Source organism: Electrophorus electricus, chromosome 4 (assembly GCF_041902795.1).
Source record: "Electrophorus electricus isolate QZ-2024a chromosome 4, ASM4190279v1, whole genome shotgun sequence".
NCBI lineage: Eukaryota > Metazoa > Chordata > Actinopteri > Gymnotiformes > Gymnotidae > Electrophorus > Electrophorus electricus.
In genome coordinates, this window is record NC_137500.1 from 17,564,063 (window position 1) to 17,590,000 (window position 25,938).

Here is a 25,938-nt window from a genome sequence, read left to right on the forward strand (position 1 = left end):
TTCATTTTAAGGCACTTTTCCTCTCTCCTAGATCCATTCCTTTTGTCCCTTCTCCCTCATTTTACTCCTCCACTTCACTGTTTTGTGTTTTAATTTTTTGTGCCTTGATCACTCTCAGTTCAGCCACCCCTCTTTGGAATTTTAGACATTCTAGAAATAACCTGTGACTGAGGGAGTTTGGTGCTTGATGTAATACTTTTACAACTTTTGGAGACTAAGAACCTGTGTAATTACACTGTTACATGTGTTATATGGTACACTGTGCTACTTGTGTGTGTACCTACGTGTGTCTTGGCACATGAGAGCACAATAAGCAAGAGCAGCAGGTGGGTATATCCCGTCGCCCATGATGCACTGGGAGATGCAGGATGACAGGTTATGTGCAGTTGCTCTCTGCAGCAGTGCAGTGATGAGGCGAGCAACATTTCTGGCTTACACTCTCAAGACCTGCCCTGAAGCTGGGGCCCATTCCAGAGCTAACCATACACACAGCCTCTAAGACCTGGAGTGAGTGAGTAGATTGAGAGAGCTGTGTATGCACAGTGAATAAAGCCTTGGCACACACGTGTGGGAGAGTCTGTTTGACAGCGAGTGAGTAACTATGTTATCTGGGTCTTTCTTGGCCTGGGAGGTAGATGTTTTAGGTGTGTTGATCTGCCAAAAGAGCTAGGGACTGGTCAGCTGCCTCAGTTGGACTCAGTTCCACCAAACTCCAGCCATCCTGAGACAAATGAGACTGCTGGTGGTGTAGTATAACCACTGTCTTTTCATATGTTGTTCAAAGTATCCGACTTCTATGGAGCACCTTTAGAAAGCAAAACATCACTGACTTTGTTTTTTGACCTTTTTTTCTGAAATTGGTATATTTCAACAAAAAAATTGTTCCTGGTATGTGAGTTGTTTTTCTTTTTCCATGTTTAATTTTTTCCTCTTTTCTGTTTTAAACACGTTTACTTTTATGGCATTTAGCTGGTTCTCTTATCCAAATCGACTTACAATCAAGGCTCAATACAACTTTGAGCAATTTAGGGTTAAGGTCCTTGCTCAGGGGCCAACAGTGGTAACTTGGCAGTGGTGGGGCTTGAACTGGGAACCTTCTGATTACTAATATAGTACCGTAACCACTGAGCTACCACTGACCAAGAACACAGACCTTAGTAACAGACAGTGATGTAAAAAGCTCCCATATAAACTTGCACAGATTAGCTGAAGTCCTAGCCCTGATCAGCCACACCTACATATACTCACCTGGTTACAGAGCGGTATGGTGGCAGTCAGCACAGCACCAGCCTCAGAGATGCTAATTCTTTTTGTTTTCCCTTATTCTCTCCCTCTTTTTTCCACTCCTTATCCATCATTCCCTCCCTGTACACCCTTCTCTCTCTGTCTGTCTCTGTGGAGTAGGTTGGGATTGGGTGGATCAGAGCTAGTGTTCTCCTCTCATCATGTCGTCTGTCTCGGAGTGGTATATGGGGAAGAACGTGCTGATCACAGGCGCTACGGGCTTTATGGGGAAGGTGTTGGTGGAGAAGCTGCTGCGCTCCTGCCCTGGAGTGAAGGCCCTCTACCTGCTCGTCCGGCCCAAGGCTGGCCAGTCAATGCAGGAGCGCGTCCACGACATGCTGAAGTGTAAAGTGAGTGGAGGACTATTGCTATAATGCAAGTGGGGGTGTGTTATGTGCAGTAACACGATCTTTGTGTGTGGGTGTGTCTGAGAGAGGAGCTGATTTATTCCTGTCCCACCACAGCACTTCATTTCACTGGTTTGATTTATTTAATTGCTAAAGCTTCTGCGTTCTACATATACCAGTAGGATTTACATTGTTGTAACTACAAGAGCCTTTAAAATGAATGTACAATTAACTTTCAGGTTTGTCAGATAAATAGCTTCAGTCAAAATAGATGTGTGGGTCTTTTTGCCTAGTTGTAATGCAAATGAGTGGATTTTTTTTTTTCCCCTGTGAAACTATTTAATCCAATTTCCATTTGATTCATGTTCAATTTAATTACCTGCTTTATTGTCTCTTTAAAAAAAATATTAATTCAGTTTATTCAGTACTGCAGGACTTCTTGATCAAGTTGTGTGTAGGAAAATTGGAAGATTTTATCTGTACCTCAGGTTATGAGAATCAGGACACCCCACACATTCCTTTTTCTCACAATTATACCTGTCCTGTCTTGTCCTACTTCACATGCTGTATTTTGTTCACTCAAAACTGTGCTGTTCTGTCTGTGGGTGTCCTTTATTTTGTTTCCAGCTATAAATAGAATATGCACTTTGAAAGTGCAAGTGGTTTAATTTATCCCAAAGCAGGATGTTCCGATGCCAGGCTCCTCAAGTAACTCTTCACCGCACCAACACTTTGCCCGCTTCAACACCCATCAGCTAATTAGTGAGCCCTCCATAAGTTTGAAGTGGATGTGTTGGAACATTGAAATGGCAGGAGTATACCAGAATAAATGCCCCAATAGCACCCTGCAGGGTGTTGACCAAGTGCAAGTGCTTTGCATTTGCTAACCCACAGCAAGGAATTTGAGCATAGGTAGAGGAGGCTTTTCTACCAGCACAGTAGTAGAGTGTTAATGAGGCTCTAAAACTGTAGACAAGCCTGTCTGTCTGAAGCACTGTTTGAGATAAGTGTAATGTGCTGAGAAAAGTCTCACTTTAAAATGCTGTAAATCTAATAGCTGTACTATAAAATGGCTTAATAATGGTTGCCATAACGAGATGACTATGGATACTATTTTAACATGTCCAAGGCCTGTGTTTGAGCAAGAGGGAGAGAGTGCAAGTTAGAGTATATGTGCCAGGACGGGGCAAGGCCGATACCGGTGTTCTAGTTCTTATTCTGAAACTGGTGCTTTCCAGTTCTGCTAGTTTTTAGAATCCAGCTGTCCCTGAAACAACCTAGTAACTTATCAGAAGGCATCAACAGAGTGGTCTGACAAAATAAATGGAGTAGCACCTCACCATCCTGATGATGCCAGACTGACAGAAATCCAGTGAGTGTGTCTGAGAGTCTGGGTGTTTAAAAATGTCTCCTTCCATAGCTCCAGATCCTCTTAGCAGTCCTGCTACTAACCTGCTATAATGCGGGAACGTGCGTTTGTATGGGAGTATGTGAGAGTGAAAGCAAGAACACAGAGTTCAAGTTTCTTTTTCTTTTGTTTTCTTTCTTTTTTTTTTTTAAGCAGTGGGAAGCATTGTTCCACATCAGCTCTGCAACAGACAGGGCAGTTTTGTTCTCTGTTCCTCTGCTACACCCATAGAACTCGTGATCTTTATCAATCCGTGCACTGCAAGTGTGTTTATTAAAGGGATGATACCAAAGGTAGTGTACATAAGCTATAACCACAAAGCCTTATACACTATTTACTCCTGTATGTAAAGCTATTAAAACTGCTGCTTTTATATCTGCATCTTGTTCTTCTTCTTGTCATGCACAGACATGATAATATCCATTGTATGAGACATGGAGAGAAAAGTCTAGATACACTCCGGTGTGAACAGAACGAGCTGGCCACTAGTGAGATTTTAATAATTCAGTCTGTGTGAGCGAAGCGAGAGAGAGAGAGATATAAAGGCAGGCTATTGATCCCTCCATGATAGAGCAGCTCTCTCGTTTCCCGGAGAGGAGGATGAGGCGCTCAGGCTCACCTGTCCTACTGGATCATGTTCATCATGATTAGAGATATCACTGTTCCTTACAGCTAAACAACTATTACATCATCTGTCTGGCACAGATAAGCAACTGTGTGTGTGTGGGGGGGGGTCGGTGCGTGTGGGTGTATGCGCACACTCGCATATGTGTGCGTTTTCAAGAGAGAGAGCATTGTCTTTGGGAGCACTCACTTTTTCTTCTCTCAATCACGCGCACACACACACACATACACACACAAAGTTGCTTTAGTTGTGCCATAAGGCCTGGGAGCAGACTGGCACAGAGACCTTGCTACCCCACAATGCACTTTGCTTTTTCCTTCAGTTAAACAAAGCACATGTTTATAGTATTTGACCTCAATGACCCTCGACTCCTATGCAGTACACAATGTCTTTTTTCGTCTTTATTTCTTAGAGACACAGACGCCCGCTGTTTCTTTGTGTTGCTGTCCCTCTCTGTTGCATCTTTAACCTGGCCAATGTCTTCTGAGATCTTCTATTTGCACTACTGTACAGACATGTACGGTCTCTGAACTCATTAAAGTGCTGTGTGTGTAAACTCAGAGGAGTGGCAAGGGGTTCAGTAGTTCATTTGCGTGGAAAAATTTTACAATGCCGGATCTACTATACTTTGTCAAATGTCTACGTCAAGTATTTGTGTGTGTGTGTGTGTGTGTGTGTGTGTGTGTGTGTGAGAGAGAGAGAGGGAGTGTGTGTGAGGGAGAGGGATTGTGTGGTCCATTTACTTTTAGCTGATAGCCATATAAGTCTAACTAAAGTCGAATGTTCTTGTTCTGCCCCCAAATTTTATTCTTCCATCAAGAAGGTGTGTGGGTGTGTGTGTCCTGCAGCTCTTTGACCGCGTGCGTGAGGATAACCCAGATTTTCATCAGAAGATTATCCCCATTAGCAGTGAGCTGATGCAGTCTGGTCTGGCCCTCAGTCCAGCCGATGTGGAGAAACTCAGCTCCTGCATCAACATCGTCTTCCACTGTGCTGCCACCGTTCGATTTGATGAGCCACTCAAGTAAGAGAGAGTACTGGCCCAAGGCACATCCACCCGCATGCACACACACTCGCCACTTAAAGGGGAAGTTCACACTTTTCATGTTTGAGCCTAAACATGTGTGGTACAATTTCTAGTTACCGCAGACTTTTTATGTCGGTATGTTCAGTTTTAAGATTTTTTTTGTTTTTTTTCTCAGCCAATGATTTTGGTTTTGCAAATCAAATTATAATAAGATGAATTCATGACCATATATCCTAATTGAGTAGTCAACATCAATTTCCTAAAAAAATAATAATTAAAATAAAAACTGTCTAAAAGCCTACTTTTCATTGCTTTGATGAACTAATTCCTGCTGTCATTCTGTCTGTTCTCTGCTTTATGGTTAATTTTGGGGCACTGGTGCTCCAGTTTTTGTTTGGTTTAAAAAAAGGAAATTGCATGACCAAAACGCACTAAAAGCAAACTCTGTTTTGGTCTCACTCAGTAACAGTAACATGAGGTGTGGTGTTGTAGGCTGTGGAAATGCTCCATTAAGAGCATGAATCAGTGTTAATTTCCACACATTTCCCTTAACAAACAGAGCATTGTGCTAATGATGCCTACAACATGTACAGCACCTGAATAATCGTGATGCTACAGATATCAATGCCCTTATCTATTTTTGAATGTATTTTAATAATTGGTGCAATTGATGTAAAGAAATACCTGAGGTGCCTAGTTGTCGCCATATATAAATACACCTATGTGTTTAGATAGGGTGTGATCAAATAAACTTGCCCTTTAAGAGACTGCCACTTCACCATATTTGCACATACACGCCCTAGACCCCACACAAGCATGCAGAAAGTTATATGCACTCATCAGCCTAGCAAAAGACACAACCATCCAAACACTATTCCATACCTACTCACCATTACTGAAAAGGGAGAGCATAACTTGTCTGTCAGCACCCACTGCATGCTAGTACCCTGTGTAGAGGGAGGGTGTAGCAGTGGGGTGGCCACATACTCAGCTTGTGTGTTGCGAGAGCATTTCAGCTATGTCCTACCTACGGACCACGTGCGCTGACATGCAGGTAAATTGGAATGGAAATTGCTGAGTCAAGAGAAGCTAAAGAAAGAAAAACCCTTAGAGACTTGTTCTCGAATTCTTACCACCACTTTCTCATGCTGGGCTGCCAGTCTGTCTGATGTTTTTAGAGTTCATTCCTTCCTTGTGGCCTCTAGAGACAAAGATGGCCTGTGAAAATGATGTATGCTTCTTTACAATGGCCAAGGTAGGGGGCCATGAAGGATAAAAGTAGCTAACATTAGTAATGTTGCATTATTTTCTGTGTCACAACTGCAGCAATGCTTCCTGAAAGGTTTCTAAGTGCTGCCCATTACTCTAGCAAACAAATAGTATTTTATCTCTCTTGCATGGGTCTGTGTAGATTATTTGTGTAATTAGTTAACGAAGTGTTTGCAGGGCTTTCTGAGAGTTGAGTGGAGCTGACTGATTAGCAGAGGTATCCCTTATCCACCACAGTTTTGATGACATGCGTGCGTTGTGTGTGTGTACTGTGCCTGTCTGACAGACATGCTCTGCAGCTGAACGTGATTGCGACACAGCAGATCCTAGCCCTGGCGCAGCGAATGCAGCATCTGTATGCCTTTATCCACATCTCCACAGCCTATGCCAACTGCAATCGACGTCACATCGATGAGGTCATCTACCCTCCACCCGTTGAGCCCAAGAAGCTCATTGACTCACTTGAGTGAGTGTGAGCTCAAGCACCTTCCATGTTTCCTGTAAAGCAGAAAGGGCTGGATTGATATCATTTTTCTCTCAAAAACTGCAATTAATGCATAAAATTCCTCTGCAAGGAAATGTATGGGCTGTGAGCGCTGGATTCTGATGTAAACTGTTTGACAGAGCAGATCATCTTAGATTCTATTCAATTGTATTCCATGCAATGTGCTGTGCTGTGATCAGGTGGATGGATGATGCCATTGTTCGTGACATCACGCCACGGCTGATAGGTGACCGGCCCAACACCTACACCTACACCAAAGCATTGGCGGAGTACGTGGTGCAGCAGGAGAGCGGGAGGCTGAACATCGGCATAATCCGCCCCTCCATCGTGGGAGCCAGCTGGCAGGAGCCCTTCCCAGTGAGTCGCTCACACTTTGCCTGCTACTTCAGATGCTTTATCCAGTGTGCTACTTTAGTGGTGCATTTAGCCTTAGTACAAGAAAAAGGCCAGCCAGGTAATCATGTCCATAGTTAAACAGCGTTGATGATTGAAGGATTCTGCAGTTAAATGTTTAAATTTTTCTCTTGCGAGGAGAGTTTAAGTTGTAGCACATTTTTTACATTTCTTCAGATTATAGGTTCTCCCCAAAGGAAGTGTTGAGGCCGCAGAGCCCATGAGATACAATACTCCACTGAATGCCTGCAGTACTGAGGTCAGGTTTGATGGGCACTGCACCAGGACAGCAGCCAGGCTGTGTAGTCTGAGCCTCTTGTGTAGACCAAGGAAGGGTCTTGATTGTCATGATTCTTCCTAGCCAACCCATGAGGATCAACAGTTTCGAATAGTCTGTCATTCTATGGTCTCACTGCTGTGAACCTGTCTCACACCAAATTCTCTCTCTCTCTCTCTCTACCCCCCCCAGGGCTGGATCGACAACTTCAATGGGCCAAGTGGTGTCTTCATTGCGGTAATGTGGACTATTTTGCCTTTGAACGAATAGATGAAGTAGTGTATTGATTAGAGAACAGGGGCCCAAGCTTGTGCATGATGGAAGTTAAACTGTCTGCAGTCAGAATGCACTGCAGACAAGGAAAGAGAATGCTCAGGGATTTGTGCAAAAATCTGAAGGCTTTATTATCCTGCAGCATATGGCTCCTTTCTCTGTAATTCAGACGCACTGTAAGGATTGCGTTTCTACCTGCTTGGGATCACCGAGAGCCAAGCTGGCTTGTTCTGGCTCATCCAGTCACTTTTCGATTGCGGGGCATGCAGTGTGCATTTACACCTTGCATTAGCATGTGCTATTCCTTAACCGGCTAAGTAATCAATATGCAGTTTGGGTTTTCCCTTTGGTGAGGTGTGTCTGTGTGTATGTAGAAATAACTGGGCAGAGAAGGTGTTGAGCTTCATTTTAATAAAAGGTGAAGGGAGTTGCATTATAGTCCAAGTGCATGCAAATACATTCAAAAGAGGCAGTGAGTGTGTGCACGTGTGTGTGTGTTATTGCAGGCTGGGAAAGGTATCCTGCGGACCATGAGGGCCAGTAACGATGCAGTGGCAGATTTGATCCCAGTAGACATGGTGATCAACCTGACATTGGCTGCAGGCTGGTACACAGCAGTGCACAGGTGTGAAAAAAAACCACACACACACACACAAATTATCTGAGTAGATTTCATCATCTCCTGTTTTTGATAAACATTTCAGACCAAAATCTGCCCTGGTCTACAACTGCACAACAGGAGGCATTAACCCCTTCCACTGGGGAGAAATTGGTATGCACTGCACTGCTTTTGTTTTACTGTTTTAAGGTGTGTATGCATACATGCATGTGTGCACATGAATTTGTAGCCCAATATCTATATTAAGAGTATTTTATTTAAGTGTTGAATTAAAAATGATGACATGCAGTATGTCAGTCTTGGCAAGTTCAGAAAAATGGTTATATCTTGTTTGCACTCTGTTTTTATTTGGGAACAGTTGAACAGTGAAATTAATCACCGTGGAAACATTTTTTTCCAAAACTGAGGAGCAAGTTGAGTCGTGTCACTCAGTTCCTCACGATATGATGTTTAGTTCAGCATTGTGGCCTGAAGCTATGAAGACCATAAAACCTACAACAACGTGATGGTTTTCAGCACTTGGCTCACTGACCTACTGAAAGAGGAGTTTGGGTATTGGGTGTGGGGGTGTGTGTAAAAAATCACTGATCAGAGGTCAGAGGAATCACAGCCTAGTGTCCCCATGGCAACTGTAGGAGTGGTTTGGGAGGGTGATTCTGAGCCCCATCTGGTTTGCAGCACCAATCTTATCAGTATTGCCATGGCAACAAACATTGTTCTTTGTGTCTATTAGCATACTAGTATGAGGCAGCTGGCTGAAATGCAACAGTACATAAATTACTAAGTTTCTGGAATGCGCTCTCATTTCTCAGAGCACCACGTGATGTCCACGTTCAAGAGGAATCCTCTGGAACAGGCATTTCGTCGGCCCAACGCCAACATCACCTCCAACTATCTGATCAACCAATACTGGATCCTGGTCAGCCACAAGTTCCCTGCCCTCATCTATGACCTCTTCCTGCGCCTGTCTGGCCAGAAACCCCAGTGAGAACACTAGCGTCCTCGAGAGCTTGTACATGCTTATACACAGCAAATATTAATATTAAATATGCTGTAGACTTGGTCAAGCACATGGTTTATTTGACCATTTTCATTTTTAAGTCAATATTCCGTAGAGTAGGGATCGGTGATGGATTGTCCTTTTATCACAATACACACAGTTGTCATGAACAGTGTGTATATGTGTGTGGTCCTGTATCTTAAGCCAGCAGGCTGGGCACACACACTCTGCATCCACTGTGAACTGATTGTGAGCATTCTTTGCAGGATGATGAGGATCTTTACCCGGCTGCACAAAGCCATCGCCCTGTTGGAGTACTTCAGTAGTCAGGACTGGGAGTGGAACTCTGACAACATGAACATGCTGATGAACCAGCTCAGTGCAGAAGATAGGAGGGTATACACACACACACACACACACACACACACACACACACACACACACACACACACACACACACACACACACACACACTGAGCTGAGCCTCAAAGATACACATGGCTTCAATGCTAAATGTATGAAAATTCAAACAAAAACAACTTCACATGTACCTATGTGCTATATTAATTTACTCATATGTACATACATTCAAGCCTTCTTCTACACTGATAAAGGCACGCATACATACAGTATTCTGTCAACCTTACATAATCCTACACAAGTTTCAGGACGTCAGTATTATGTTTTTCAGACATTTAACTTTGACGTGCATCAGCTGAACTGGCCTGAGTACATTGAGAACTACTGCATTGGCACTAAGAAATATGTTCTGAATGAGGACATGTCTGACATACCTGCAGCCAGACAGCACCTTCGCAAGTAAGACCAACTTTTGATTGATACAAAAATGTCCTCTTTCTACACACACACATACACACACATATGTCTCTGTCTCATGTCCAGTGCCTTTTTGTGATGTACATAACCCTATCATGACATTACTTTGTCATTTTTCTTATAGCAGCTGTTAGTTCCTTTTTTTTAAGCTTTGTTCCTTTTTTATAGGGCAGTGGTAGCTCAGTGGTTAATGTACTGTAATGTACTTGTAATCGGAAGGTTGCTGGTTCACTGCCATGTTGCCACTGTTGGGCTCCTGAGCAAGGCCCTTAACCCTCAATTGCTCAAGTTGTACTCAGCCTTGATTGTAAGTTGCTTTGGATAAGTGGGACAGCTAAATGCCATAAAAGTAGGTTTTTTGGAGGATTTTTTGAGGGGTTTAAAACAAAAGAGGGGAAATAAATTCCATAATTGTACATTGCTTTGGATAAAAGCTTCAGCTAAATGCCATAAGTGTGAATTTATACCTTTTTTTTTTTTTGTTTGACTCGACTTTTTTTCTTTAAAAAAAAAAAAAAAAAACTCACTTACACACAACATACACACACCTCTCTCTCTGTCTGGCTCTACCTCTTACTCTCTCACACTCAGGTTGAGAAACATCCGTTACACCTTTAACACTCTGCTGCTGGTGTTCATCTGGCGTGTCTTCATCGCTCGCTCTCAGATGGCCAGAAACATCTGGTACTTTGTCGTGAGTTTGTGCTTCAAGTTCCTGTCCTACTTCCGAGCCTCCAGCACCCTGACCAACTGAGGGCAGCGTTTCACCAGCTCCTCCCAACCTCAAGGAGAGAACGCAAAGGGCAGGAGACAGGGAGGGAGGTGTGTTCTAGCCATTAAGCCCTGCCCCTTCACCACAGACGTCTCTTTAGCTAATCTCACCATCCATGCCAGCAGTGCTCGTTCTGATCACCCAGCTGTGAGATGTACTCGTTTTTAGAGCCGTTTCTCCTTTTCTTAAAAATGAATGTTCTTAAAAGAAAGATTATATATGCAACAAGCCTGTTAGTCAGTGCTTTTTGTATGATTGTCTCAAAACAAGGCCTTGACATTTTTATTTATTTATTTTATATTTTTTTTATGACAGCCATGATTTTAGACTTCTTGAATCATGACAGTGTTCTGTGCAAACAAAAGTATGTACCAGAATCTTAATCAGTTGAATATGGAGGTTTTCATGGCTGTTGTTCAGAATGCTTTGCTAGAGATGTCAGTGTTCTCTGTGTGTGTGTGTGTGTGTGTGTGTGTGTGTGTGTGTGTGTGTGTGTGTGTGTGTGTGTGTGTGTGTGTGTGTGTGTGTGTGTGTGTGCCTGTAACACTATGATGTGATGTAATGTGTCCTTGAGTAAGAGTTTTCCAGTGTAGTGTTGTCTCCAGTTCTCCAGATCCTCTGGCCATGGCTGCAGAGTATCCCACCGTTCATGTTCGGATGGGGAGAAAAATGCTGCCAGGTTTCAGATAAACTTCAGCATAGAAGCTTTGACTGTCAAGACAGACTATGAGGGTAAAATAGTGGTGGAGCAGTAATGATAATTTTACATCTATTTTAACATGTATGTAAATGCAGAACTCCCTACATACCATCATCTTATACAAGTTCCTCATAGTTTTTTTTTGTTGTTGTTTGTTTGTCCATTGTGCCCCTGTATTGAAGCTTATGTCTGGTGCAGTCATAGATGTGTGATGACCCCTTTTCCCCGTGCTAGAAGTTGCCACTGGATCATGAAGTTTCCACACGCATTCCAGTGCTGCTGTGGAATAAGAATTTAGTTACTTAAAGTGGCAAACAAAGTAAAACTACTGTCGTCAGCTCTCTTTGACATTATAGTTCACCAATATAATTCATTATTTAGACAAAACCATCACTTTAGAAAAAGTTCAGCTTACTGAGGTGTGTCAGAAGCAGATATGGGTCCTGGAAAGTGAGATATGGGAGGATATTTGTTGGCAGCCTCTGGCCACCTGATATGGCTAAGGTGTGGCCCACTTTGGTTTGGTCAGCATCTACTTTCTCATCCGAATTAATAGGTGGATATACAGCATTAAACTGCAGGACATTGTGCTGTTGCAGTAGGACTAAAGCGCTCAATACGTCCTGTGATAGCTTTCATACTCTCTGCGGTTTTCTTTGTCGAGTACGTGTGACCAATCACAAGCTTTGTTGCATAGTGTATTCCTCTGCAGAGTTCGCCCAGCTGCCATGTGCACGACACCGCAAGCGAAGCCTCTGCACGACGTCTGTGGTTGTTCGTTTTCTCTGCAATTACGTGACATTGTTCACCGAAGCCAGACAAACGTTGTCTCCGCAAAAAGTATGCTTAGGCCTTATCATAACCTTTCTGTTTTTAACAAGTACCATTCAGATTGTCCTTTTAGCTGTCTTCACTTTCTGTCTGTTCATGACTTTTAAATCTCTCTGGGGGTTAGCTGTGAGAACCTCATGCTAGTGCTAATTATGTAGTCTATATCAGCATTAAATTGTGTGAGAGATCTATATATTGTTCAAAATGCATATGTACCAAAAATCAAATCGTACAAATGTATATTTAAGGGTTTGAGGTGATGGTCTATTGATGGCATAGCCGAAGGGCTTCCCTTTTTTCTCTTCTACCCCCTCTTTTGCATGGGGGGGGGGTGCGCTGTTACATAGTGTACTATTCCTTTTCATTAGTAATACCCAAATCCACTTCTAAGCAGGAAAAAATCGCATCAAGAACTAAGGCTGCAGGAAGCGCAGGTAGCTGTCCTCATGCTTAAAGCTGCATGAAGCAGATGTGCATGCAGAATGGCTGGTGGTGGACTGAGAGCACCAGCTGTCGGCTTCAGCTGTTGAAGCAGCATTACAGACCACTTCTTATGGCTTCCAATTCATTTACTCATATCAGTTTTGCTCGCTGTCTGCCACATTTCCTTTATGATCTGACATTGTTCCATTTATTAGGAAAGTTGTGAGCTTTGAGGGTTTATTGTTCTCCAGCAGATATCAAATATCTTCATAAACAGATGGCATACATATTTGCAATTTACATGAAGCAGTGTTGAAGATTATATTAAACACATTGCATTCAAGCTACTTGCACAATTTGTATGAGGATTTGTTTTGTTAGCTTAGGAGTCATTTACCCCAAAAGAGATACTTAAAGTATGATGTGATGTCCCTAAATAACAAACCGAATCCAGCAGGTGGAGCTTCAAATAATGGCCTGTTTACTCTTGCTTCAAGACTGCCCTCAAATGGTGAATTGCCAAAAATGCATTTTTAGATTTTTGATGAAAAAAGTTTGCTTTGAACAAAGTGTCTGTTTACCATTGTCAAGTGGTTCTCTCTAATGGTATTCATTACAAAAAAAAGTACACAGATGCCATAAGCAGTACAGAATGGCCGGCTCCTCGTCTTCCTCGGTACTGTTAGTTTGTTCTGTTAATCAATGATCTAAGTGGTTACATGGTGTTTTTATATATATATATATATATATATATATATATATATATATATATATATATATATATATATATATATATATATAATGAAACTTGTGCACTTTGAAAGGATCGATTGGCAAAGTATTCTGCGCAGTATCCTACCAGAAACATTCTACTCCATGTTAATCTGAGAGACTGCATGCATACACACACACCCGACACTGAGACATGTGTTCTCTTTTCTATGACTAAAGCATTCCATGAGACAGACAGCCATTTTTCTATACCACATAAACACCTTATGTCTTAAAGTAAAACAGATTCGTACAACATGAAATCTGAGATTTCTGTTAATCAGCTGATAAGCCTCTTTTACTGCCACACACAGATGCACAAGAATGACAAACAAAACTGTTGTCATTAATCAGAGATGTAGAGTTGTACTCTCGGGTATGATAATTATTGATAATTGCTTTACTGATTCATTTTCCTAATGGTTTTAATTGGTTTACTTTTCACAAAACACAATACAGAAATTCTGTGATTGGTCAGAATGTACCTAGCATGGTGAAGAGGACTATCTGTCCAGGAGAACATGCACAGGACACAATATGAACCTTTAGACCCATCATTTGATTCATACTTTTTATAACTAAAGTCCTGAGAGTGAAGGAGTGGATATGCTGCCTGAGCTCTTGAATGGTCCTTATACACTTTCATTGTGGCTGTTCCCAAATAGCGAACTGTGCCGAAATCGCAAGTTTAATATGTGATTAATTGTGCAGCCCTGTTGCCATAATGATCTCCAAAAAGAGTGGACTGTGAAGTGCATTCTGGGGGTGTAATGGCGAAAATATTAAGTTCTGGCTCTGGAGCAATACTACAGCTCGAGGTAGAGAAACATGTTTTGCATATACTGTCAATTAGAACAGTAGCTGTGTCTGAAATAGTGTACTATGTTCAGATCAGAGAACTCCTCACTAATCTCTGAAATATTAAGAATATGATGTATCTGGGTAAATTCCATACTACTGAAACAGTTCCATACTGCTGAAACATTTAAAGGATACAACATGCTTGTATAACACCTAATCATTTGTGGTAACTTGGCGCGTGATATTTCAAGTGTGAACTTGTAAGACTAACTTGTTTGAGTTAAATTGATACAATATTAATTATGAAATTTTTTTATTTGTAGATGCAGTCAGAACTGATGCAAATGTGTTCACCATTTTATTTTTTCCCAGCCACCAATAGCCCCATGAATGCCAACCCTGAAATACTATGAAAAGTGTCTTCTATAGTGCATTTGCTTTTCTGGCAAACTTGGTACAGGGTCTTTTTTTAGTACAGGGTTCTTTTAAATATCATAAATTATAGTGTTTTAGCAGTGTCTCATGTATGGATTATGTAAAGCGACCTTGATTATGACAAAGGCAATATATAAATTAAACTTTGTCATTGGTGTGAACATACTGTTCATCCAGTCATTCTCAAAAGTGAAGTATGGACTACACTGTTTAGTATAGTATGTTTATAGTACACTCTTTCAGATATGGCCAGTGTTCCTTTACCCAGCCCTTAAGGCCTGCCAGACGGTACCAAGTCATTAAGTACACTGAATACCTTTTACAGGTGTACTGAGAGCTGAGGTGGAGCAAATATGTGGACACCAGGTGGGTCCCAAGGACTCAGTTGAGAAACAAGGATGTAGAGTACTAGAGTTAGAGCAGTGTCATGCTGCTTTCCTAAGAAAATGGTCCATCTCTGTTCGTCACTCTTTGTATTTTTTTGTAGTAAAAAAAAAATTTTTAAATAAAAAAATTAAATATGACAGCCTGAGTTTTGGAACTCTGGAAACAAATACCTTTACTGTATCTTGAGGCACCTTGTATTTTAATCTTGACTTGGGCCATATCTTTTTACCCCGTCTCTTTAGACGGCAGCGATTCTTCTGTGCATTCTATACTCTATAGGGTCGTGACTGAGTTTTCTGTTGGGTTGGGTAGCGTTTGTTGGGTATCTTTTGTTTTGGTTTTGGTTTTTTACACATGGAAATGTTTGCCCAGCACAAAATCATTTCTCCTTTCAGTACATGGATGTGTAACCTACTTACTGCAGTGAGGCATCTCCTAACACTTACTGGCCTCCCTCCACCCAAAGTCTGTCTATAAGCGCTTCTTCACGCTGTCCAATCATTGGGTCAATGTCCAGGAATGAAAACTGTAGTTTGATAAGTTGTATGCTTGAGCATCCGTTGGGTGCAGTTAAAAATGAAATAAATGAAAATTACTTTACCAAGATCTTGGGTGGTGTGTGTTTTAAATCTCTGTGTGTTCGAAAGCAACTGGCTCATACACATCTCTGGATCTCCCTGCTGATGTCTCAGCTGCAGCGACTAGCTGCTGTCAAACTCAAAACAGATACACAGTAGGCAAATTTAGAGGAGTGCTTTAGTTCTTAAACTGGGTATTCAGATTCCATGGAACAGAACATTTTGTACAATTATATTTAAAATGTATTGCATTTTTGTTGTGATTGTGATATAAAATAGGCTAATAGGAATTGCATGATTGAAGGGTTTGATATAGGAGCAATATTTGAAATTCATCAAGCTTCTAACTTCTCTCTTCAGAAATGGCCTGTTTTTCTGGAGTACAGTATTTTATTCCATTGACATAGCTGTCATAGATATATGCTGAAATGTTTCCCCAACTCAACCTTGTGTAAGAATCTTACAGTGATAGGTCTGTTTTCTGTCTTAACACCTTCAAAGCCTGATTATAAGCTTGAGTGGTTTACTGTATTTTTGGCTTCTGGATATTTCACTCTCTAACAAGTTGGGTTCTACCTTCAAGATATGATTTCATCAATTTAATGACGAGAAAAATTTTAATTAGATTATAGATGTCAGTACAGAATGATAAGTGTCACTACAGCTGATTTCCATCCATGTGGAAACACACCCTACCTATTTATAATAATGCTTCTAACTGGACAAACAAGTGATTCTTTATTGACTTCAAGAAATATACAGTCCACTCCAAATGGAGTCCTTAATTGAACTTATTGTCTTACTTCTACTTCAGAAACCTCATGTATAGAGATGACAGATTCATTTTCATTTGAAGCTACAAAATCTAGGGGACCACTTACAAACTTTTGTACTAAGGCTATGCCCAATTTAACAAACTAAGAATTGAAAGCAGTAATGATTTTAACTGCATCTCGTGCTCAGATCGATCTGTAGTTGTATCTCTAGGTTATAACAATATTTATCTTTCAAAATTTTAATTCTCCCATATTTCCCAGGGTTTCAATAGTCATTTTAATTAAAAAAAAAAAAAAAAAAAAAAGTTTGCCTTCGCTTGTCTCAGCTCTTTAATTACAAGATTTCTTAACAATGTAAACCTGTCTATCAATTACTAATTTTAAGTGTTACTTTTAATGCATGAGCTCACTCTTTCATAACCTTCCAATTTTTGTAAATTTTGTAGGTACATGTTTAATGAATTTTCTCCTCCTTTATCCTGCCAAATCACCTTCAAGTCTTCCATTAAGGTGATCTCTTTATCAGATTACATTCATTTAACACAGAACTAAGGTGATCATAAAATTCTCTGTTAAATGAAGGAGTTTAAATACCAGTAAAAGACATTTGAAGTGATGGTAACATTTTCAGACCAAAGATTTCTAGTTTGCAAGCATTACACTTCAACTAACATGTAATATGTTACATAAAACTAACATTTCTCATTTGAAATGTTTTATTTGATATTTTCAGCATGTTATTTGAAATGTCCAGGCAGTCACATTGGTTTGGTGTTTGTTCTGATATTTATATGTGCCTATACTCTCATAAGGGGTTTATTGCTTATTTAGTTCTATTCACAAGTTGTGTAATCAAAAACATCTAAGCACCGAAATGTGTGCTAACTTTTTTCCATAATGGATATTACAGTAGATTACTTTTCATGTCGAAAAGATTTGTCTACTTGTTTGTAGTCCAGCAGTATTCACAGCTTTATGATCTAGCCTTGGCAGCATGCAATGGCTTTGGAGGCTGGGCTAGAGCACACCAGAGAAGGAAACGGAGAGCCCTGGAAGTTGTACTCATTTTAATTTTCAAGCCAAATGCACTTCTCAAATCATACCAACTGCGGCTTTATCTTGTCCTGAGTGATCTACTGTACTAGGATATATTCTATGAGTTAATGACAAAGCACTCTTTTAAGTCGCTCTGGATAAGAGCGTCTGCTAAATGCCGTAAATGTGATCTTAAATGGCCAGAGCTAAAAATAAGTGTGACTATTCTGACATGCACTGTAATCAGATCATTCACATCTTTTTCAGAGATTAGTTGGGACACACCACATCTGCAGTGTGAACGGTCCTGATCCATTCTCGATATCAAAGTACTGCCCATGTGTAACGATTGAACTCACACACAAGCGGATCCAATTGCAAGAGGTTTTATTACTGAAATCAAACAGATCCGTGGGGTCAAGCAGGTATTCACGGTCAGGCTGTTCCAAGGTCGGTAACACGGGGCAGAGTCCAGGGGTCAGGCGGGAGATGAGGTCTAAAAAACAAGCAGAAGTCGAAAACCAGGAATGCAAATGAGATTCAAGAACGCTCAGTACGCACCATACACTAGCAATACTTCGCGATGTGAACACGGGAGGAGGGGAGCTTATAAAGGAGCCAGTAAAGAGAAGAATGAGGATCAGGTGCGTGCTAGAATTAATTTACTTCTGACAATATTTTGTCCGAGTACCGAAGGGCGTGGAGCAGGACGCACAGACTTCCTCGAATATTGAATTGAAACATAAAGACAAAGCCACTCACATGATGTACAAACAATAAACACCACACGGTTAACACTTAGCACCGACAAAAGAACATACAACATGAACATTGAACAATAACCGACAACACGGCACACAACGACAAGAGTTTAAACGCACAGAAGACTAACACTACAGGTGTGTGCAGGTGTGGCTACGAAACAGGATCCTCCCACTGCAAGTGGCGGGCCAACCACGTGACTCGCGGGAGGCGAGCGTTCCATGACAAATTGAAGCATTTGTTTCTGAATCCTCGTATCCTATCCTATCAGGGAAAAGTCCTACAGCTTATATTTGGCCATTAAAAATATGAATTCTTGCCACATAGCACATCTGAAGCTATTTCTCCCTAATATAATTGCTTTGTAATATTCTGTGTCAAGATACACAGATATAGGTGGTATACCTGTCCTTACATCCTACACAATATTATGAAAAAAAAAAAATCAAATTCAACTTTTGAGAACCAACTGATTCTATGTAATTCCCTTGATGTCCAATTTCTCATGATTAAAGTAATTCTCACGGTACGCCCGCCCCCAACGTCTCCGTGTGTGTGTGTGTGTGTGTGTGTGTGTGTGTGTGTGTGTGTGTGTGTTCGTCTGTATTACCACGCCCTCTTGTGTTTCACACCTGATCCTTGTGTGTCATTGTAGTAGCGCGTGTATAAAAGTCTCTTGTCTTATCGTGGAGCTTGCTGGTGTTTGAAACTATAGCCCACGTACTACGTGCATGACTAAATATGTTTTAACGTGCCTCGTCCACGCATCCTGCTTAAGCCTCCGAACGTCACAGTAATGAGTAATATCAAAAAATAAAAAATCCAAATTTTATTTATGTAGTTTTTTTGTTTGTTTGGTTGGTTGTTTTTTTTTTACAACAGATGTTGTCACAAAGCAGCTTTATAAATGTCAAAGTCCAAGTCTCCAGTGAGCAAGCCAAGGGTGACAGTGGCAAGAAAAAACTTCCTAGAGCATGAAGAAGAAACCTGGAGAGGGAGGGGCTTGCATCCTCCTCTGGCTGACAACGGTCTCCACAATAATAACAATTTTAAGAGTTTAAGAATAAATAAAAAATGAGCAATTAATGTGTAGTCCAAGTTTCTAGAGGTCCTAATCTTTTCCCGATTGTGTGTGTCTGAAACCCAACCCACAAGAGCATGTCCATTAAGGCCAACGGAGAATCAGTTGGCTAGGGTGGAGGTGTGGTTTGCTACAGGAGGGTACATCGGGGTGGTTGGAGTAGCCATGGCAGCTGAGATGGGTAGAGGCTCAGTAACATCATGACATCCTGCAAGCGAATGTCCATTAAGGGCAATGGAGAGTAGTTGGGTGTGGTGGGCAGAAAGAGAGACTAGATTTGCCATGTCCAAGTATGAGGGTGTGTGAAATGGGGAACTATAATGTGCAATGATGGAATCTGACAGATCTAGTTATGGTAGCATAGCTAAAAGGAAACAGCCAGAAGGAAACACAGGCCTGAGGACACCCTGGAACATCAGCACTCAGCATCAGCTGCTCTCAGTCAACAACCTTGAGTGACAAAAGAGCATCATAACATCCCAATTTAACTCTCAATGCCCATGGACACCCAGAGTTACACCTTTACCTAAGGTGGTGAGTAGTTAATAAAATGCCTGACTGTACAGATGGGTTTTCAGCCTAGCCTTGAGACTATGTCTGAATCTCAAACATTGACAGGAGCTTTATAGGAAAAGTCTCTGCCCCCTGTGGTAGATTTTCTTATTCGTGATACTATTAAGGAGCTTGCACCCTTTGATCTAAGCAGGTGTGATGGATCGTATTGCACTAAGAGTTATTTAAGGTACTGTGGGGCAAGACCATTCAGTGCTTTGTAGGTTATTAGAAGTATTTTATAATCATTACAAAATTTTACTTGGAGCCAATGTAAAGTAGCTAAGAGGGGAGTGATGTGATCACATTTCTAGTAAGTTCTAGTAAGAACTCTGTCAGCTGCATTTTGAACTAGCTGGAGCTTGTATAGGCACTTAGTGGCTATAGGCACTTGTATAGGTACTTAGTACAACCAGGTAGTAGTACCGCATTACAGTAGTGAAATCCAATATATAGTAGTGATTACAATAACCACTATTAAAAGAAAAAATGTAATGCAAAGACAAAGCAAGACAAATCTGTAACTAGACCAATGTTGAAGTAATAAATGTATGGATTAGCTTTTCTGCATCATGTGAGGAGAGCATGTTCCTAATCTTTGAAATGTTCCTAAGGTGGAGAAAGGTGGTCCTAGAAATATTATTTATATGAGCTTCGAATGAGAGACTGGGATCCATAACTCCAAGATCTTAATCTGTGTCAGGATTAAATGAGAGAAAGTTCTTCAAAATCTAGTGTCTGATGTCCTTTATGCATTCATCAATAATACTAAACTGATATATGTCCTCTGGTTTGGCTGAGACATATAGTTGAGTATCATCAGCATAGCAGTGGAAACTAGCACAGTGTTTATGTATATTGTCACCTAGAGGTACCATATATAAAGGGAAAAAAGCAAAGGCACTAGAACAGATCCTTGTGGGACACCATAGCTAACCTTGCTGTATGCTGAGATATCTCCATTTATGTTAACAAACTGGTAGCAACCAGCTAGATAACATTTAAACCAGGATAAGGGATGTTCCCCTAATCCTAATATCTAGTAAAATGTTGTGCTCTGTTGTGTCAAATGCTGCACTCAGATCAAGCAAAATAAGAAGAGACATAACCCTGGTCAGAAACCAACAACAGGTCATTAACTACTTTAATTAGTGCTGTTTCCATACTATGATTAGGCCTAAACCCTGAGTGAAAGACTTCATGTATCTTGTTCTGTTTCAGATATGATCTTAGCTGCTGAGCTACAGCTTTTTCTAGGATCTTGGAAATAAATGGAAGGTTTGAGATTGGCCTATAGTTTGACAGCTGACATGGGTCGAGGTTAGATTTTTTGATAAGTGGTCTGATTACTGCTAATTTTTATGATTTAGGAATGTAACCAAGGTTTAAGGAGGAGTTTATTAAATTTAGTAAAGGTTCAATTACTTCAGGTAGAATTTCCTTATGAAAGTGTTTGAGTAGTGAATCTAGTAAGCAAATGGAGGATTTTGAGCATCAGATCAGAGATGTAAGTTCTGACTGTTGGGTAGGTGTAAAGGATTCTAGGGTTATTTTTGGCTTGGTTGTTCTGATCTCTAAGTAGCTGCCTGATGTCATCTTAATACTCTTAATGTTCTCTCTAATGTACTTAATTTTCTCATTAAAGAAATTCATGAATTCATTACTACAGTGTGATGTAATCTGAGCATTGGTGTCAGTTTTATTTCTAGTTAGATGTGCAATTTTACTATAAAGAAATCTAGGAATATTTTTGTTATTTTCTATTAGGGTCGAGAGACAAGCTGTTTGAGTGGTAATAAGTGATTTTCTATACTTGAGAAGGCTCTCCTGCCATGCAAGCTGGAAGACTACAAGTTTAGTGTGACACCATTTACATTCTATTTTTCGAGTGTTTTGTTTTAAATTGTGAATGTGATCATTATACCACGGTACTCATTTTTTGGTCCCTATTTTTTTTATTCTTAAATGTATCAACATCATTCAGTGTGCAGCAGAATACTGATTCAGATATTTGGTCAAGTTCCGTGGGCTTTGAGGGTATCCTTGTCGCAAATGATAAGTCTGGGAGATATATTTTAGTAACACAAATGCCTGGTATCTTCCCTGCAAAATATTTACAACATTATTGTTTTATAACATTTAGCCTGAACACTTTACTTCGAGAATAATTCTCACAACATGATCTTCAGTTAGCTCAATATTCCTTTAATTGACTTTGTAATAAAAAAAATTGGTAAATGTTTATCGTATAACAAATGTAGTTGTCATCTATCTAACTGGGGACCTCTCTGAAAAGCTTCAATATTTAACTTTGAAAGCAACAGTGGGTATTTGAAAGATTTGTTTAATGAGATACAGTATGTTGCTCAACAAATCTGCCTGCTTTTTATTATTTGGTGAGACATTCCCCACTGACTAGCTAATGTAGTTTTTCATCTAAGATTTAAAGGTTTTTTTTAATTGTTTCTCAGGACAATTTCAGACAGGATACTTGTTATACAAAACAACATCAGTATAAAAGATGATAAAAAATAAATAGTTGGGCTTAGGGTTTGCTTTTCTATGACCATCTGTAGCAAATTGACCTTGTTTAAAGTATTAAATAAAAATAAACCTAAACCATATTGCTCTGTGTTTCTTATAATTAATGTATTCTTTACTTTAAGCACTTGCATTCTTTATTTGAATATATGTTATAGACATGTATGATGTTGCATGATAGTGAAATCCAATATATAGTAGTGATTACAATAAACACTATTAAAAGAAAAAAATGTAATGCAAAGACAAAGCAAGACAAATCTGTAACTAGACCAATGTAGGTAGAACTGATGTTTTATTTACATAAACAGGAACAAAGTTAAATCCAAAAATCAGGGTCAGGGCATAAGCAAAAGAGTTAAGAGACAAAAGACAACATGAAAACCAGGGCAAACAAAAACCACAATCCACAAAAACATAGTAAGAAGGCCAGTAAAGACGAAAAAATAATTTTTTTTGGAAAAGGATTTGGGGATTTTACATTCGGAATAGAGACTAATTGTGAGACCTGGACCATATTTAAATGGTTAGATTATTAACAGTAGTGTTAAGCGACTTTGATGAAGCAGGGTCCACCTAGGTTCCTCAAGCCTGCCTACTTATACCGGAACCATTAGTACTGAGTCCTTGTATTTGTACGGAACTGCTTGTCTGGCCAACTTGCGCAACAATACATTATGTCCTCTGTCTTGTTGCATCAGCAAAGATAAAATTTGCCTTTGTGAAAACACTTTTCTGCATGATTAAAATTGTGTCCGTGAGATAAATGATGGTTGTCACCACACGGAAGATCGAACAACAGTGATTATTCAGGGTAATACTTCACGGTAAAAGCAATAGATGGAAAACTTGCTAAACTAGCTAGCTAGCTAACGTTAGCTGGTTCATTTGCTAGCTAACTAGATAAGGGGCCTTGTGGCTCTGCGACTGGAACTCATCATCATCATCATCTAAATCAAACGGTATCACCCGCACGCTCACCTTTTAATGTAAATAAGTACTACGTGACGTAATTTTAGATCTAGCTATTTGTGTAACGACCAGTGAATTCCTAGCATTATGCTGCCCAGACTAACAGGTGGTTAGCTAACCTAGCTAGCAAGTAAACGTACAGCGAGCTCGCTATTTGTCAGAAAACTAGCAAGCTAGCTTTCGGTTGAAGATAATTTGGTCTAAATATTAAGGTATAATTATTGTTAGTCTGCTCCAGTTGTTAACCTAGTTGTTGACGTAGATAGCTAGCTAGGTTGCTAGATCACTTTAATGCTCACCCACTATCAACAAGTTTGCTTGCTAACCTAGCTAGGTTAGCTAACTTAGTTGAATGTATGTAAACATTTAAGTTCCTCATGCATCCAGCAAAGACGTAGTATTGAGGATAGTGAGGAGTTGTTGCTTTAAATCTATGATTTTTCTGTAGCTGTATTATTTTACTGTATTATACTGTTAGTGTGGATTCAGATAAGCCCTTTTGAATGAGCGGGTAAACCAAAATGGCTAATTTTGTTTACTATTATTAGAGTGCGATTTTGCACTGCCAGTGATTGAATCTTTAAATTTTTTAATTGAGTAACTGAGAAACTAACTTGCATTTGTCTAAATTTTGGTACTTCAAGAATGACTACAGTGAAGCTAAATTTTATATGCCATCAAGAGCCACCTGATTTTGATACATACTTACTGAGTCTGTACCTGTGTACAGGTTATCAGCAAGATGAGGATGTTTTCAGTCTCTCACAAGACAGTGTTTGTGGTTGATCACTGTCCATACATGACTGAATCGAGCAGGCAGCAAATTGAGTGCGACATGCTCACCAAGAGCCGAGCTCAGGGTGTGATCCCTCTAGCTCCTGTGTCTAAATCTCTCTGGACCTGTGCTGTGGAGTGCTCAATGGAGTATTGCCGCATTCTCTATGACATCTACCCGACTAGGAAACTCGTAAGATAATTCAGATGTCAGCTTTTTCTGAATTGATGTATAATCAGTTTATCATAATGTTGTAAGCACAGGTTTATTCTGGTTGTTCTTTCATCTAGGTTAACTACATTGTTAGTGATTCAGAATTCCACATATTGAATAGTTGGAGACAGGAGGACCAGAGTGTTCAAGAGGTAAACACTTTCTGAGCTTTGTGGCAGCAGTCATGTCTTAGCCATACATTTGCAACAGTAGCAATGAACATTTTTCTGTCATGCAGTTGTAATATTGTCTCTTTATGCAGCTGATGACAGCCCTGGCAGCTGTCGGACCTCCCAACCCACGGGAAGATCCAGAATGTTGTAGCATCTTGCATGGACTGGTGGCAGCGGTGGAGTCACTTTGTAAGATTACAGAGTACCAGCACGAGGCACGGACTGCGCTTGTGGACTTGGCCGACAGAGTGGCCAATCGGGGCCGCATCATCTGCCTCACTAATGCAAAAAGGTGAATGAACTGTAATGATTTTGAATATTTCCTGGATATGGATATTTCCTGGATTCATTCTTATTGCAGGAATGTGCTATATATAGTGTTTTTATATCATAATGTAATGTATTTGTTTTGGGGGTGGTTAAAGGAATATATTATCTTCAAATATGTAGTACAATTCTAAATAACATAATATAATTAATGTCTATGTGGAAACACCATACTTATCACCACAGTAGCTTCTCTTTCTAAAAGAAATTGATTGCTGGAATTGTTTTGACAAATAAATAAAAATAGCTGATGTAAAATTATAAACACTATGTGTACACTGAATGTAACTTGCTAGATCACAATCATACATCTTGGATATATTTAAATAGATTTTTGTGTTCCTCAGTGACACACACGTGCGGATGCTGGAGGACTGTGTGCTTGAAACTATTCAGGAACAAAACAAGCTGGCTGCTGGATCTGACAGGTATGTTTAGTACCTCAAAGTATTTCTCATATAAGATTAAATGAAGGCTGGTGGCATTAAATTTTCATTTGCATGATATTAAGTGAGTTGTTGGCATTTGATTTCTATTAATAATATTAGAAGTATTCATTTAAACACTTGAAAAGCCTGACATAATTCTCTGTAGGCTTTTGGTAATAATATTTTACTTTGTTCAGACTTATGCCCATACAGCAGTGTGAGTTGGTACTGGTCCATATATATCCACAAGGCGATGATACCCTAGTATCAGACAGGCCAAAGAAAGAGGTGAGTTTAACAACTTGGACCAGATGTAGATTAATAAAAAGATGTAGCATTTTGGCCTTTTAATTATCTTGTTTAAACTGCATAAATGGAAGAAAAGTTAGCTGTTCACTATTTAGTGCTACTGTACTGAACAAGTCTCAGATATATGGAATGTGCAGCTATCAGTCTTGGGCAATTTGTTAAGCACTACTTGCACTGTCAGGACAGTAGCTGACCCTTTTTGAGTGAATGGCCTTGACATATGGCGGCTGTTATCAGGGCAAAAGGTTGTCCAGTGAAATACTAATTGGGTTTTTACTTTTCTGGGTGTCGAGTAATTAACTGCAGTAGGAAATTGATGCCTAATAAATCCGAAATAGTTGACTGCATGAATTTCATATGTTTACTTCATTGATTAAGTCTTAAGGAAAACAACTGCCAAGTGTTTAAATCTTTCAATTAAGCTTTATTTTT

General features: G+C 40.0%; 2 protein-coding genes across 6 annotated transcripts in view; both read left to right on the forward strand.

Annotated features, from left to right (window-relative positions):
• Positions 1 to 15,590, forward strand: part of si:dkey-97m3.1 (fatty acyl-CoA reductase 1) — a 37,793-nt gene extending 22,203 nt beyond the window's left edge. For 3 of the 4 annotated variants that reach the window (XM_027008684.3, XM_027008683.3, XM_027008682.3), the window contains 11 exons: positions 1,405 to 1,634; positions 4,513 to 4,688; positions 6,247 to 6,426; positions 6,645 to 6,822; positions 7,328 to 7,372; positions 7,915 to 8,033; positions 8,113 to 8,180; positions 8,840 to 9,011; positions 9,294 to 9,423; positions 9,719 to 9,846; positions 10,456 to 15,590. In XM_027008684.3, coding sequence (XP_026864485.2) covers positions 1,446 to 1,634; positions 4,513 to 4,688; positions 6,247 to 6,426; positions 6,645 to 6,822; positions 7,328 to 7,372; positions 7,915 to 8,033; positions 8,113 to 8,180; positions 8,840 to 9,011; positions 9,294 to 9,423; positions 9,719 to 9,846; positions 10,456 to 10,618 — 1,548 coding nt within the window. In that variant the 5' untranslated portion in view covers positions 1,405 to 1,445 and the 3' untranslated portion in view covers positions 10,619 to 15,590. Of the gene's footprint in view, positions 1 to 1,404; positions 1,635 to 4,484; positions 4,689 to 6,246; positions 6,427 to 6,644; positions 6,823 to 7,327; positions 7,373 to 7,914; positions 8,034 to 8,112; positions 8,181 to 8,839; positions 9,012 to 9,293; positions 9,424 to 9,718; positions 9,847 to 10,455 lie in introns of those variants that run through there. The other variant, XM_081712744.1, reaches the window with a different exon arrangement.
• A 7,368-nt stretch (positions 15,591 to 22,958) lies between these two features.
• Positions 22,959 to 25,938, forward strand: part of ints13 (integrator complex subunit 13) — a 26,078-nt gene continuing 23,098 nt past the window's right edge. The window contains exons 1-6 of one of the 2 annotated variants that reach the window (XM_035523579.2): positions 22,959 to 23,298; positions 24,012 to 24,248; positions 24,347 to 24,421; positions 24,532 to 24,734; positions 25,117 to 25,197; positions 25,395 to 25,485. In XM_035523579.2, coding sequence (XP_035379472.1) covers positions 24,024 to 24,248; positions 24,347 to 24,421; positions 24,532 to 24,734; positions 25,117 to 25,197; positions 25,395 to 25,485 — 675 coding nt within the window. In that variant the 5' untranslated portion in view covers positions 22,959 to 23,298; positions 24,012 to 24,023. The remainder of the gene's footprint in view (positions 23,299 to 24,011; positions 24,249 to 24,346; positions 24,422 to 24,531; positions 24,735 to 25,116; positions 25,198 to 25,394; positions 25,486 to 25,938) is intronic. The other variant, XM_035523578.2, reaches the window with a different exon arrangement.